The sequence below is a fragment of the Populus euphratica genome, unplaced genomic scaffold (genome assembly GCF_000495115.2).
Source record: "Populus euphratica unplaced genomic scaffold, PopEup_1.0 scaffold765.1, whole genome shotgun sequence".
In the NCBI taxonomy this organism is placed as follows: domain Eukaryota; kingdom Viridiplantae; phylum Streptophyta; class Magnoliopsida; order Malpighiales; family Salicaceae; genus Populus; species Populus euphratica.
Genome location: NW_011500635.1, coordinates 63,359 through 76,125, shown reverse-complemented (window position 1 = coordinate 76,125; position 12,767 = coordinate 63,359). Strand labels below are relative to the sequence as shown.

The 12,767-nt window shown below is 32.6% G+C and overlaps 2 protein-coding genes across 7 annotated transcripts; one reads left to right on the top strand and one right to left on the bottom strand.

Moving 5' to 3' along the window:
* The first annotated feature begins 413 nt into the window (after positions 1-413).
* On the top strand, positions 414-6,119 carry LOC105115797 (pantothenate kinase 1-like). Of its 2 annotated transcripts, XM_011012821.1 has the most exons (10): positions 414-762; positions 847-1,023; positions 1,668-1,714; positions 2,171-2,287; positions 3,298-3,417; positions 3,588-3,682; positions 3,775-3,868; positions 4,042-4,173; positions 4,997-5,109; positions 5,553-6,119. In XM_011012821.1, the coding sequence occupies exons 1-10, from the start codon at positions 684-686 to the stop codon at positions 5,773-5,775; spliced, it is 1,197 nt and encodes a 398-aa protein (XP_011011123.1). In that variant the 5' UTR covers positions 414-683; the 3' UTR covers positions 5,776-6,119. The 2 variants fall into 2 exon arrangements, with proteins under 2 accessions (XP_011011123.1, XP_011011124.1); XM_011012822.1 differs by lacking the exon at positions 414-762 and having other exon boundaries at positions 944-1,023; positions 1,658-1,714.
* Positions 6,120-6,839: 720 nt separating this feature from the next.
* LOC105115796 (OBP32pep, putative (DUF220)) lies at positions 6,840-9,845 on the bottom strand. 5 transcript variants are annotated; one of them, XM_011012817.1, is made up of 6 exons: positions 9,521-9,845; positions 8,854-9,005; positions 8,603-8,770; positions 8,353-8,475; positions 7,945-8,088; positions 6,840-7,412 (listed from the first exon to the last, which is right to left on the bottom strand). In XM_011012817.1, the coding sequence occupies exons 2-6, from the start codon at positions 8,977-8,979 to the stop codon at positions 6,948-6,950; spliced, it is 1,026 nt and encodes a 341-aa protein (XP_011011119.1). In that variant the 5' UTR covers positions 8,980-9,005; positions 9,521-9,845; the 3' UTR covers positions 6,840-6,947. The 5 variants fall into 5 exon arrangements, with proteins under 5 accessions (XP_011011119.1, XP_011011122.1, XP_011011117.1 ...); XM_011012820.1 differs by having other exon boundaries at positions 8,854-8,983; XM_011012815.1 differs by lacking the exon at positions 9,521-9,845 and adding an exon at positions 9,346-9,478 and having other exon boundaries at positions 8,854-8,983.
* Positions 9,846-12,767: the final 2,922 nt, after the last annotated feature.

Sequence of the window (12,767 nt, the reverse complement as noted above, 5' to 3'; positions counted from 1 at the left end):
GAACTTGTGAGCTAATTAATTCTTCAAACAAATTAATTAGTTTACTTTCTTTTTCAAAATTGAATTATTATAATGTTTTTAAACATAAATTCGAGAGTCAACTCCCTACATTTGTAATTTGAACCTCTTTAAATTAATATTTTATTAAATACTGTGTTTTAAAAATGTTTTTAAAAAAATTTAAATTTTTTATTTTAAATTAATATATTTTTGATATTTTAAAATTATTTTGATATATTAATATTAAAAATAATTTTTTAAAAATAAAAAATATTATATTTATATATTTTAAAATAAAACACACTGTAGAAAACAATTACAATAACATTTTCAAACACAACGTATCCTGCGCAGGCTGGCGGCCCCGATTATTTGTCATGACGTGTATTCACTTTACCATCGTCTCATCTTATCTGCAGGCAGGGGAAAGTCCAACGTAATCGGAAGAAAAAGAATCAAAATTATTACTCTCTTCAAAATGTTATCAGAACTGCACAGAAAACCAAACTACTTCAATTATTCTCTGTCATGTTCTTTCTATATAATATGAGTCTGGCAATTCCTTAGGTTCACAGAATCCGTTTTAGAAACCAAGAAAAGAAACAACAAACACCAAGAGCAGCTCAATCCATTCATCACTGATAAAGATAGATAGAGAGATAAAGGGCAGACGAACTACTTTGATGGATCGTCTCAGAGAGATTGAAACTGATGGGAATTCAAATCCAATTCAAATATCTCGTTTGGCCCTCGATATGGGAGGTATGTATCTGTTAAATTTCCTTTCTTTTTGTCTTTTCAATCAATAATAAGCAAACAAAAAGAAATGCTCATCTTGCTTTGCAGGGTCTTTAATCAAATTGGTATATTTCTCGAGAAATTCTGGTGATCATGAGGACCCATTGAATGATAGTGTTCCTATTTCCAATGGTGTTAATGGAAGGCTTCATTTTGCCAAGTTTGAGACGACCAATATCAATGATTGCTTGCAGTTTATTAGTGCCAACAAACTTTTCTTTGGTGGTATGTTCACTATCGTGACCATGACCATCCTTGTTGCCTTTTATTTTTATCCTTTTGTCTTTCTCATTTCTTGAAACTCTAGATGTTATCAACAGTATGGTGTGGTTTTCTTCCTTGCAAACTTTAGGGCTGAGTTTGATTTAAGCTGAACTGATACTTTCATACTCGGCTTGACTTGCGCTTATTTCGTTATGCTCCGAACTCTTGCTGGTCATGTACATTAATGCGTCAATTTGATGTTCTGAGACATTTTATTTTTCGGGTAAGCTTGGCCTGCTAGGTTGTCAACCTGGCCAAATTTTGTATCTTACTTCATTCTGATGCCTTTTCGGGATGATGCATAAACATTGAAGCCGTCACATGCAGATAGATTTTTTCAAATTTTGCCTACACAGACATGTATCATGCCATTGCTATTTGTTAATGCTGGATTGATCTGATTTTAGCGGTCTTTAATCAAAATGCTACTTGCAGTAGCTGGGGAGGGGGTTGGTGGGCAAACAGGCTGTGATAACTCATTCTGTGATTATATTACTTAGCAGAGGCGTCTTTCTTGGAGTTGCTTCATGTTGATAACTTCCTCATTTATGTGATATTTTTTTGGCCGGTTTTGTTTCTTGCTTACAAAATGAAGGTGAACTCAGGTTTCCAGCATCAAGAAAACCCTACCAATGACAGGAGCTTTATTAAGGTAAGATATAATTGTTGTTTGTTGCCGAACTTCGATTTTGAAGAAGCTAAATCTCTAAGGCCCTGTTATATAATTATAATAATATTTAATTATAATAATATTCGTTATTATAATTATAAGCCCTGTTATATCATTATAATAATATTCGTTATTATAATTATAAACATAAATTTATTGAGTGAAAATGCAAGTTTTTTTAGGAAACAACTATTCAATTTTTTCTGTCTTAAATCCAGATTTCCTTCTCTGTGATCATAGATTGCCTGTCATACATAGCTTCCCGCTATGCTGAACAATTATTTTAAAGTTAGCTTCTGGTGTTTGATTCTCATGGTGGAAAAACTTGTTTTTAATGTGATGAATTGTTTAGTTTCATTTTTATGTTGCAAGGTAGTTTTGGGTTTGGAATAGGTACTAAACATGCTACATTGTTAACTAGTTACAATCCATTTGAAGGCCACAGGTGGTGGGGCATACAAGTTCTCTGAACTTTTCAAAGAAAAGCTCGGCATTATTCTTGAGAAGGAAGATGAGATGGATTGTCTTGTGACGGGAGCAAATTTTTTGCTTAAGGTTGGATTCCAGCACCACATGGTCACGTACATTTAATATGAGCAAGTTGTTGTCTTTCATTCAAACATTAAGAAAGCTTCATATGAAAAACAATCTCCTGCCCTTTGTCTATGTAGAACCTACTGTTTCTGATTGCTCGTGTGTATACATGCAAAAAACACTTAGCTTGCATGTAATTCTCTCAAGCATTTGGTCTGTACAAAAGATTATTTCAGTTGGTCACACTCTGTAGACATATGTCTCATCTCAATTTATATTGATCTTTTTTCTTTTTGATGAAAGTTATAAATGCATCATGATAAGTGCCACGTATTAGTTGCTGTGGGCCCTGGGAGGATATGCTCTTGAATTCAACCTTTTAGAAAATTGAACAATGCAATAACTTGGAGATGTTTTTGTATGGTGTGGCACTGATATTGGGAGTTCTAGAAAGGATGTTTTTGTATGGAGTGGCACTGATATTGGGAGTTCTAGAAAGTGTTGAAGCTTCAAAAGAATAAACTTCATGCTGCAAAGGGCATTTGCTGACTCTGTCATGCATTAGTAAGTTGCCATAATATAAACCCCATCCCAAGGAAATGCATGCTTGAGGTTTGAGAATATGGCAATAGATCTAGCCCTAGGTCCTGATTCTTGGTAGAGGGTATTGCAAGTGGTATTCTGATGCCACTATTGAAATGAGCATCTACATCTTAGAAAAGAAAGAGGTTCAAAATTTCTCCTCCTGTTCGGATTTGTTTGCAGTTGAAAAATGTCATTGGGGGTTCAAAATTTCTCCTCCTGTTCTGATTTGTTTGCAGTTGAAAAATGTCATTGTATAACTGTGCCTCTCTTCCCTCTTCAACAAAAGGAAAAATTCCTTTGTTCTGTGTATGTTCAGGAGGGAAACTTTTACCTACCATGCCATATATTTTTTCCTCCCTTGCTTGATAATAATTAGTAATTGCCCATTCCGTTTCTTGTTCACTTTACTAATGTCCTAGCTGCATGTTGATTGTTATTTTGAGTAGGCAGTCAATCATGAAGCTTTTACATACTTGAATGGTCAGAAGGAATTTGTGCAGATTGACCATAATGATTTGTATCCATATCTACTCGTTAATATTGGATCTGGAGTTAGCATGATCAAGGTACTCATATCAGTATCACATCAGTTTACCTTCATTGTTTATGATTTTATTTATTTATTTAAAATGTTTTTATATGTTTGAGATCAGTTTACCTTCATTGTTTATGATTTTTTTTATTTATTTAAAATGTTTTTATATGTTAAATGATATTCAGTTTTGTACCAATACAGGTGGATGGAGATGGAAAGTTTGAGCGAGTCAGTGGAACAAGTGTTGGTGGTGGCACTTTTTGGGGTTTGGGAAAGTTATTAACAAAATGCCAGAGGTAGTTTGGTTTGTTTCCTCATCTTTGGCCATCACAAATTCTCTTGTATATAGTTTCATATTTAGTGGATACCGATGCATTTTCTTTCTCAGTTTTGATGAGTTGCTGGAGTTGAGTCAACGGGGAAATAACAGAGTTATAGACATGCTTGTTGGGGATATCTATGGTGGGATAGACTATTCAAAGGTATATTCAAGTCCTTTCTTTAATTTATATGGTGGGATAGATTATTTTTTTCCAGTTCACATATTTTCATTTGTCATGTTGAAGTGCCCATTCAGGTTCCTAACAGCTTCATGATTCACATTGATTTTCAATCTTTAAAATTTAACTGCACAGTTCTTTTCATACGATGACAGATTGGTCTCTCATCTACAGCCATTGCTTCCAGCTTTGGGAGGGCAGTTTCTAACAGTAATGAACTTGATGATTATAAACCTGAAGATGTCTCCCGGTCTCTTCTAAGAATGATTTCAAATAATATTGGACAGGTAACTTTCAGTAGGCACATCTGTTGTATGTTGTCAAGAAGTACGCTATAAGATTTATATGGTATTAAAATTTAACAAAGGAAAAGTATTTACATACAAAAAATCTCACAAACTAACATGGCAAGTGATGTATGGTGAACTTGCCGAGTAATGATTTCACAGGATGGCATCCTTGCATTAAATGCTATTTCTATTAGTAAGATTCTCTTGTAGGAATTTTTTGTTTGTATTGCCTTGCTCACTGAACGGACTCATTCTGACAACCATACACCTCAATTGGTTGTTACAGATTTTGTGCTTTGCCATCCTTTTACCAAGTTAGCTTGGAGAAATAAGAGTAAAACCATTAGCCAAGGCTTTTGTAGCTGGATTCATCTAACCTTTGGATATTTAATACTTATAGATGGTTCCCATCACCTACAGTGCTGTTTAGTCACGATTAAGAAGGGCATAGAATACCTGAGAGCTGCAAGTCGTATCCAAAGTTCAACTTGACTGAGTTTCATATGCTATTCACTGCCATAGAAAATTAAATTTACAAGACCTTATGTGGCACGTACAGAAAACTTTGCTTGACATGATTGATTATTTTCTGCACTCTGTTTTTTTCTTCTATATCCTCTCATTTGTTCCATGACTCGCCATTTTGAATTTTATTGTTTTATATCTGGAGTATTGATCATTAAATTAACAGAGATACCCTGAGTTATTTTTACTTAGTGCTCTGGAGTATTGATCACTTAAATTAACAGAGATACCCTGAGTTATTTTTAATTATTGCACACTTTTATTCTCTCATTGCCTCTTATTTCTCTGCTCCCAGATCTCTTACTTGAATGCACTTCGATTTGGGCTCAAGCGCATATTTTTTGGAGGATTTTTCACCCGGGGTCATTCTTATACTATGGACACCATTTCCGTTGCAGTTCATTTCTGGTAATTATCTGGGGTTTCACATGTCAACAACAAAATAATTTTTCTATTTGAACAAAAAAACCACTTCCCCTATTTGGAGGGCATTTGTGACTGTCGAGAAGTTCTGTGGTGGATCTTCATATTTTGATAATGAATACCATCCAGCCTGTACAGTATGAGATTTGCCAGCAACCAAGCAAGGGAAACTTGTTACAGAGATATTCTTACATAATAAAAAACTACCAGTCCTCGTAATTAAAAGTGAAAAAAATCATCCATAATGTTTAATGAAAAGTGAAATGCAATTAAACATTACCAGAGATTCCATGCACTCAACTAATTAGAAATTCGTTTTGTTCTGATAAAACTGAAACAAGTTCATCATTGTTTGGTGATATTATCCTTCACGCAGTACATATTTTCTCCTTACTCTCTAAATCATTTTATTTTATTTTATTTGGCAGGTCTAAAGGTGAGGCAAAAGCAATGTTTTTGCGGCATGAAGGGTTTCTTGGAGCTCTAGGTGCTTTCATGAGCTATGAACGGCACAGCCTTGGTGACTTGATGGTTAATCAATCAGTGCAGATCCCAGTGGATGCATCCTCTGGTACAGATACAAATTGTAATCCACTTGAGCGGGATTTGAATGAGACTGAGAGCATGCAGTGTAGTGTCTATCAAGCTTAGAATTAGCTGAAACTTCCCTTCTTTGTACTTCGGTGTTTGAAGGAAATTTGTTGGTACCACTGGGCAGACTTACAGGTCGAAGAAGTTCATAGCTAGTGTAACATAGTTAAAACATCCCAGGACCAACAAGTTTTATAGAAAGATTTTAGCACCTGTAGCCTAAAAGAATCAGTGAAAAAGTTCGGAGAGAGAGACAGAGAGAGAGAGAGAGACATGTCAAAGTAATACTTGTTACTTTCCCTGATTATTTATGTAAATCTATAGCCCCCGTTGTAATTTACAGTACTACATTCTGTAACCTCATCCTTCAATAAAATCAATTTCATCATTGCAGATTAGTTTAACATGTGAACTTTTACTCAACTAATTTTCTTTTTGTTGATATCTACAAGCGCTGGGGTATTTGAGGATTCCTTGGAATCACCAAAACTAGTTCTCCACTACTTTGAACAAGTTGTCCTATCATACCTGGTCTTGCAACCCTTGAACTGACAAGGCTTCACCTCGTCTGTTGCGGGAAAGTTTGCTCACCTGGTATTCCATGAAAATCCACATGCTATCCAAGGATTGGATTTGAAGCCAGGACCTGTCCTTGCGGGCTTTTACTTCAACATATTACATTATACTAGAACTGATTAGAATTCCATTTTGATTTTCAACTTTCTGGGGAAACCTAATGCAAATTGTAGCTCAAATATTCCCATGTTTTTAAAATTAGAGAAATCTCGTTATTACGTTAAACAACGGTTTTGCCCACGACTCTCATTGCCTGGTAAAAATTAAAGCCTTTGGGTTTTGCCCAAGACTCTCATTGCCTGGTAAAAATTAAAGCAGCTACGATGCGGAAACCACCGAGGATTCATGAGAATGGTACTTCGCCCATGAACTGCAGCTCACTAGATCCTCTTTCCATAACCACTTTCTTCAAGGATTATAATAACAAAGGGCAGCAGATAACCGGTAAGCACAGGCATCAAGAAGGTTGATGAAAGCTCTCCCCTCCTCTAGCAGGGAAATTGCGCACTGCATATTTTGAAGTAGGGTTATCGGAGGTGATACAACTGAAGAGCAGTCACAACAATCTCATTCTTTAGACAGATCATAATACAAATAAGTATTGCTGTTTATCTATGATGAAATGATACAAATACAATTGGAATATAAATTGTAGTTTAACTGTTACTTGAACCAAAAGATGATCTTTCAGCGGTCAACAATTTTCTAGGACGCTTCTTTGCATTTCTTCTATGTAGTGCCCATCTTTCTTTAATATTAGATGACTTGTGAGGTTGTTTTTCATCATACATGCTCCGATCTTCACATTTTTCAGCATCAAAACCTACCCTGATTCTGCCTGCTTCAGCAACCAGATCATTTACAATCATTTCAGTAGTCCTGGTGGTGATTCCTCTTAGGTACCAGGAAATTGGTGGCGGTGGAACAATTGCTGGTTGGATTAACTGATCCAAGCTCACCTTTGACCCTATCCTTCCTTTCCCCCCTGTACATGAACAATATTCCGCCAATGTTCTAGGTTTAAATGGATAGCAGATTGCTTCATCAACAAATATAGGTTCCACTTTCCAGCAACCTTCGAATCTTTTCATGAACCCAGTTTTCACTTGCTTGAAGTTCATCTGTCAGGCAAGTACCAGACATAAGAGAATTACCATTGGATTAGACAAGTTTATGGTAATGATGGTGCCCTATTATGGTAGTACTAAAACTATGACTACAAGGTAAATCAGGAATTAGATGGTGGTTAGCCAACATAATTAGATGAATCAGTTTTTGTATCAACTTGGTTTTTGTTATTGTTACTGCCAAAAGTTCTCCAAAACATTCGTTTTCTCAGGTGAACAGAGAAATCTTGGTCTTGTGGAATTTGAGTTTCCTAAGGAGCAAAGTTATCCAATGATATCTCACCAAATTCACCCAATCTACATTCATTCCCACAACTACCACTCCCCAAAGTGAAAAACCATCCTTATACGTTGTCACATGCATTCCCACTTGCATTTCCACATTAAGGATTTATTCAAGAATTCTGACTCACAGATAACATGCCATGAAGAGAACAAACAGATCTTCACCGGATGGGTCGAAAACAAGCTTCTGATTACTTATGGCAGCATTAGAAACAGTGGAAAGAAAAATGTTGATCCTTACTGAGTGATCTTGTCTGTTCTGATCAACCGAAACATGAACTGATATGGTCCCTGACCACCAAAGAAATTTCCAAATAGCAGCTTGCTCTACATCAACCACCTGCCTGTGACCTTCATCAAGCAAAACTCTCCTGGATACCACTTCCTAGACATAAAACAGTTTTTCCTCACATCAAAATGGAATTTCAATTGGATGCTTAATACTATTTAATCAAGCAAATAACAGTTACAAGAACAAATCAAATGGACGTCTTGTCTTTTCTTTTCTTTTCTTTTTTAATTTTAAATTGAAGACTAATTCCCACAACTAAGGAGAATGCCAAAATTTGATGATCTAACCAGCGTTTTAACAAATAGTTATACTTCGGTTGAAATGAAAGCAGCAGATGATGAGAAAGACTCAACTTACCTTGATATTTTTGAAAACTCTCCTATTATCTGGGTCAGTCACAATATCATACACTGCATCTGGGGGCAACCCGATATCCACTCTGGCATTGAGGTTGCAGAGAGAACCTCTTGGTACACTGACCTGCCAAGAATAACATGACATTCCAAGCACATTATTTTTTTATGACTCAATCAACCCTGCTACTCCTTAGCATTGAAAGGCAACAAACTGGCCAATACGACATGCAGTTTCTTTAAAAGTTGTTCACCTTTATTTGTGGAGGTTGATCAGTCCAGGCAGGATTTTCTCTCCAGGCTTGCAATTGCCTCTCCAAATCAATCCCCAAGGCAGGAGCAGCGTCAGAAGCGGATGATCCTCTCTCTTGTCTCACCAAGTTTTCGCCCTTGCCATCTTTTAATAAGTTCTTGAGTTGTGACTGTTGCAAGATTACAGTAGAATTTCCTTTCATTAAACTATCACAATGCTACTTTATCCAACATGGATGGAAAAAAGACTAACCTTAATACAATCTTGAAGCTTGTTTGGGAGCCGCACAAGAAATGATGGATCAAAAGCTTTGTGGGTTCCATTGCACTTGCTCTTGGGAATTCCTATGTTAGCAATCCTCTCTTCTGCTTCACCCATTAGCCTGAATTCAAAGAATGCGTTCTCTTAAATCCCATGGCAGACAGAAAAAAATCAACAAAACATAAAAAAAATACAATCAAATTACCATTTAGAACTCATATTACAAAATCCAGTTAGTATATCATCATTGAAAGATAAACAAAGCAAAAGAATGAAATCCCACCTTTTTTGTCTTTCTAATCACTAGAATTTTGAGAATAGAAAAGGACTGCCGAGAATTAATACTACTACTACTCCTACTATTTGAAACTAATTAAAGTTAGAGCAGAAAGGTTTCACTTAAAGTTAAGGACAGGACCTATCTGTCTATCTATGAGACTATAGTAATTGATTAAGAATAAAATAGAGAGATCAAGAACTTGCAGCAGAGGCAGCGGTAGAAAATTGACTAGCTGCTGCATATCCTTTCCCTTTTGTAGGGTTAGCAAACAGCAACACGTGATAGAATGGCAAGATCCATGAGGAGTTAAAAACAAACAGTCAATATTAATATATTAGTTTTTAATTACAATTATATAAATAGAACGACGTTACCTACTTTTTCACTAAGAAAATTGAGACATTTCACCAACCATTCGAACACTCAATCCAGTAATCTCCTCCACATCTAAGGATGTCTGATTTCCATCCGCTTGAAACTATAAGATATTACCAACAACTGTCCCGTTTTGTTTTTTCTCTCGTTTCTCATGCGCTCCCTAACAACGCTTTAATTTGTTCGAGGACTAGCGGCACGAAGCTTCGTTCTATGTCGTCGTGGCATGAGCTACTCATTTCTGTTTGCCAGAAATCCAGCTAGGGTGGACTTCCCTAAGGCGACGCCGGATGTCGTTATCCTTTGCGCGCCTCTCACTTGTATAGCACTGTTAACATGTTTTTTACTAATAATTCTTTTATATATAAAACAAAACAAAATAAAATAAGCAGGGTAGAAAAAAATTCAAAGGATAAAAAAAAATTTAGAATTACTATTATAATTTTAATTATCGGAGAGGTTATTGAAAAAAAATTTCATTTTAAAAAAATATTTTTAATTTATTTTAACCTAAAATATCTAAAAAAACACTTTTAAAATCTTAATACACTCATTTCTCAACCCAAATAACTCTTAAATTGTCAAGAAAAAGTAAAGCTAAGATGAAATAATTTTTTTTAAACATAATTTATTTTTTTCTAATAAAATAAGGGGTAAAAAAATACTTCATTGGGGTTTCTCTCATTAAATGAAAGTCATTAACATCAATAATAATTTTTTTAATAGTTAGAATATAATCAATCAATAACTTTCTATCATCTCTCTTATTTTATGATGGTTCCTTCTCTCTCATTTCTTTAATTAAAGGAGAAGGTGAATAAAATAAAGTTTTGGATCAAAATATAAAATTCTTATAAAATAGAAATTAAAAATAAAAATAAAGAACTTTGAAAACTAAAAAAAACTAAAAACATGCCTCAACTACAATAAAAGAAATATAAAAAGAGGTTGAAATCTTGTTTTAGTGTTAATTTTGGTTCTTATAATTTTAATCATATTTAATCAAGAAAATTAAATTTGATTTTTCCAAATCAAAGATCAACCTTAATGTTGAATATTTTTTTTAATGGTTGTTAGAAACCCTTATAAAGTTAATTAAAGTAATTATCAAGTCTAATTCTAAATGAACTAAATATCAAAGAATAAAAATACATTATAAAATTTATAGTACATTCACGATAAAAACCAACCTGATACTTTATTTTTTTTCTTTTTTAATTATAAGGATAATGATTTAATTCTTTCAAGTGTTTGCCTATATTGGCTTTGGTATAGATTAGTCATATCTATCCATATTGTGAGTAGGATTTTAAGTTAATTTTTAATATAAAAAAAGAAAAGATGTGTTTTTTGATAATATGAATTTTTTAATTGAGAAAAAAAAAATGTAGTATTTATGCTTAATAAAATAAATTGAAAAAAAAATATGAATTGATAAATAAAAAAGAATTGTTAATGATAATTATATACCAAAACAAAGTTGATCATTCTAGTAAAAATAAAGTAAGATACACATGCAAATAGTTTACTTTCCCGTTCCTTTTTATTTTGTACATTTTTTTATTTATTTCATCTAAAAAGTAAATTATGGTTACCAAAAACAAATGATTCTTGTTTTTATAAATACATTATATAAATACATTTTTTATATACAATATAATAGAAAAAAATTAAAAATAAATTAAAATAATGTTTTTAAAGAATTATAAAATTAAAAAAGATTACTTGTTATTAAAAAAAAGTTAAACTAACATGTTTAAAAAATAAAAGAGAGGTGTTAATTAAAATTAAAAAAATAAAAATAAAAAAACCAAGCACCGCATAGCTTTGCAACCTAGGCTTGCACACTTAGCTAAGAATAAAAAAGCCTAGGTATGCGCCTCAACTTGGAAGATTGAGCTTGCATACGTGGTTTATTATTTTTTTATTAAAAAAATAGACTATCTACCTTTTATTGAACAACACATTGTTTGTTGTGATAAATGATATGTCGTGTTGTAGGATTTTTCGGTTATCATAAAGTTCGAGTTTTAGGATTTAAAAAACTCATTTTTAAATTTATTTTCACATTAAACACCTAAAATAACATACCAAGAATCTTAATAAATTTATTTTCAACCTCAAAATACCTTTAATCCATCTAAAAAAAATTGAATGAATAATATTTTTTAATCCTTTATCTACTTTTTTTTAATAAAATTAAAAGCAATACTATCTCCATTAAACTTTTTATAGAAAAATAAATACATTGACACTAAGATTTTTTTTTTCATAGATGAAATGTGGTTGATTGACTACCTTCTCTCTCTTATTTTTTCTAATGACTTTTTATCTCCTCACTTAACACTCAGGGACTAAAAAAATAAAAATAAAAAGATAACATATGAAAACTTCATAACCAAATAATGCATAAATTTAAAGGTCATTGACGAAACTACAGTATTTTATTCTTGTTGAAGATTAGGCTTTGTATTTTCTTTTCTTTTTATCTATTTGGTCATTGCTTTCTTTTTTTTGTTATTTCTTTTTTTAAATATACCCTAAAATTCCATTTCACAAAATTGATCTTTACTTTTATGTTGGACTATTTCTTGACAATTTACATATTTGAAAGCAAGTAAAATGAAAAAAAAAATCTCCACACATAAAAACATGTCAATTTAACTAAAGAGGATGGAATTATAAAAAAATAAAGTTTGGTAACTAAACTAAAAAAAAATATTTTAAAAGAATAGTATAATCCACAGTCAATATCAAAATAATTCAAATACTCTAACTTTTTTAGTTTCCTTAGTAACTTACTAGATCCTTTGTGTAAGTTGAAAGACAGAAGTGTTTCTAATAATTACATAGTCAATCGGCCTACATATGTACACTTATATTTCTAATTAGAAAAAAAAAATATTTATATTTAAAAAACCATTATGGGCCATTACCAATTATTTTAGGCATTTACTTATCAATTATTTAAGGCATTTCCAATAATTCAAATAGATACAAGATTAGAGCCCTGGTGAGAAAATGTTACATACATAAAATGCGAGGGCGAAGCCAGGAATGCTTTTTTTTTTTCTGGGCTATGAAATAAATATATAAATTTTTTTAAAATTAATTATTAATTTATGTATATAAATTTTTAAAATTAATAATAAAATTTTAATTCAAATATATTATCTAAAATATTAAAAAATACATAAAATTTAAGTGAAAGTAAAAATAAATTTATTATTGAAGTCACATCCTTCAATGT

Coding starts and splice junctions, on each gene's coding strand:
- LOC105115797 (XM_011012821.1), top strand. CDS start 684: ATGGATCGTCTCAGAGAGATTGAAACTGATGGGAATTCAAATCCAATT. Junction 4,174..4,996: donor TTTCAAATAATATTGGACAG/GTAACTTTCAGT, acceptor CTCTGCTCCCAG/ATCTCTTACTTGAATGCACT. Junction 5,110..5,552: donor TCCGTTGCAGTTCATTTCTG/GTAATTATCTGG, acceptor TTTATTTGGCAG/GTCTAAAGGTGAGGCAAAAG.
- LOC105115796 (XM_011012815.1), bottom strand. CDS start 9,383: ATGCAGCAGCTAGTCAATTTTCTACCGCTGCCTCTGCT. Junction 8,984..9,345: donor TTTCTACCGCTGCCTCTGCT/GCAAGTTCTTGA, acceptor CTTTGAATTCAG/GCTAATGGGTGAAGCAGAAG. Junction 7,413..7,944: donor AGAACAGACAAGATCACTCA/GTAAGGATCAAC, acceptor CTTGCCTGACAG/ATGAACTTCAAGCAAGTGAA.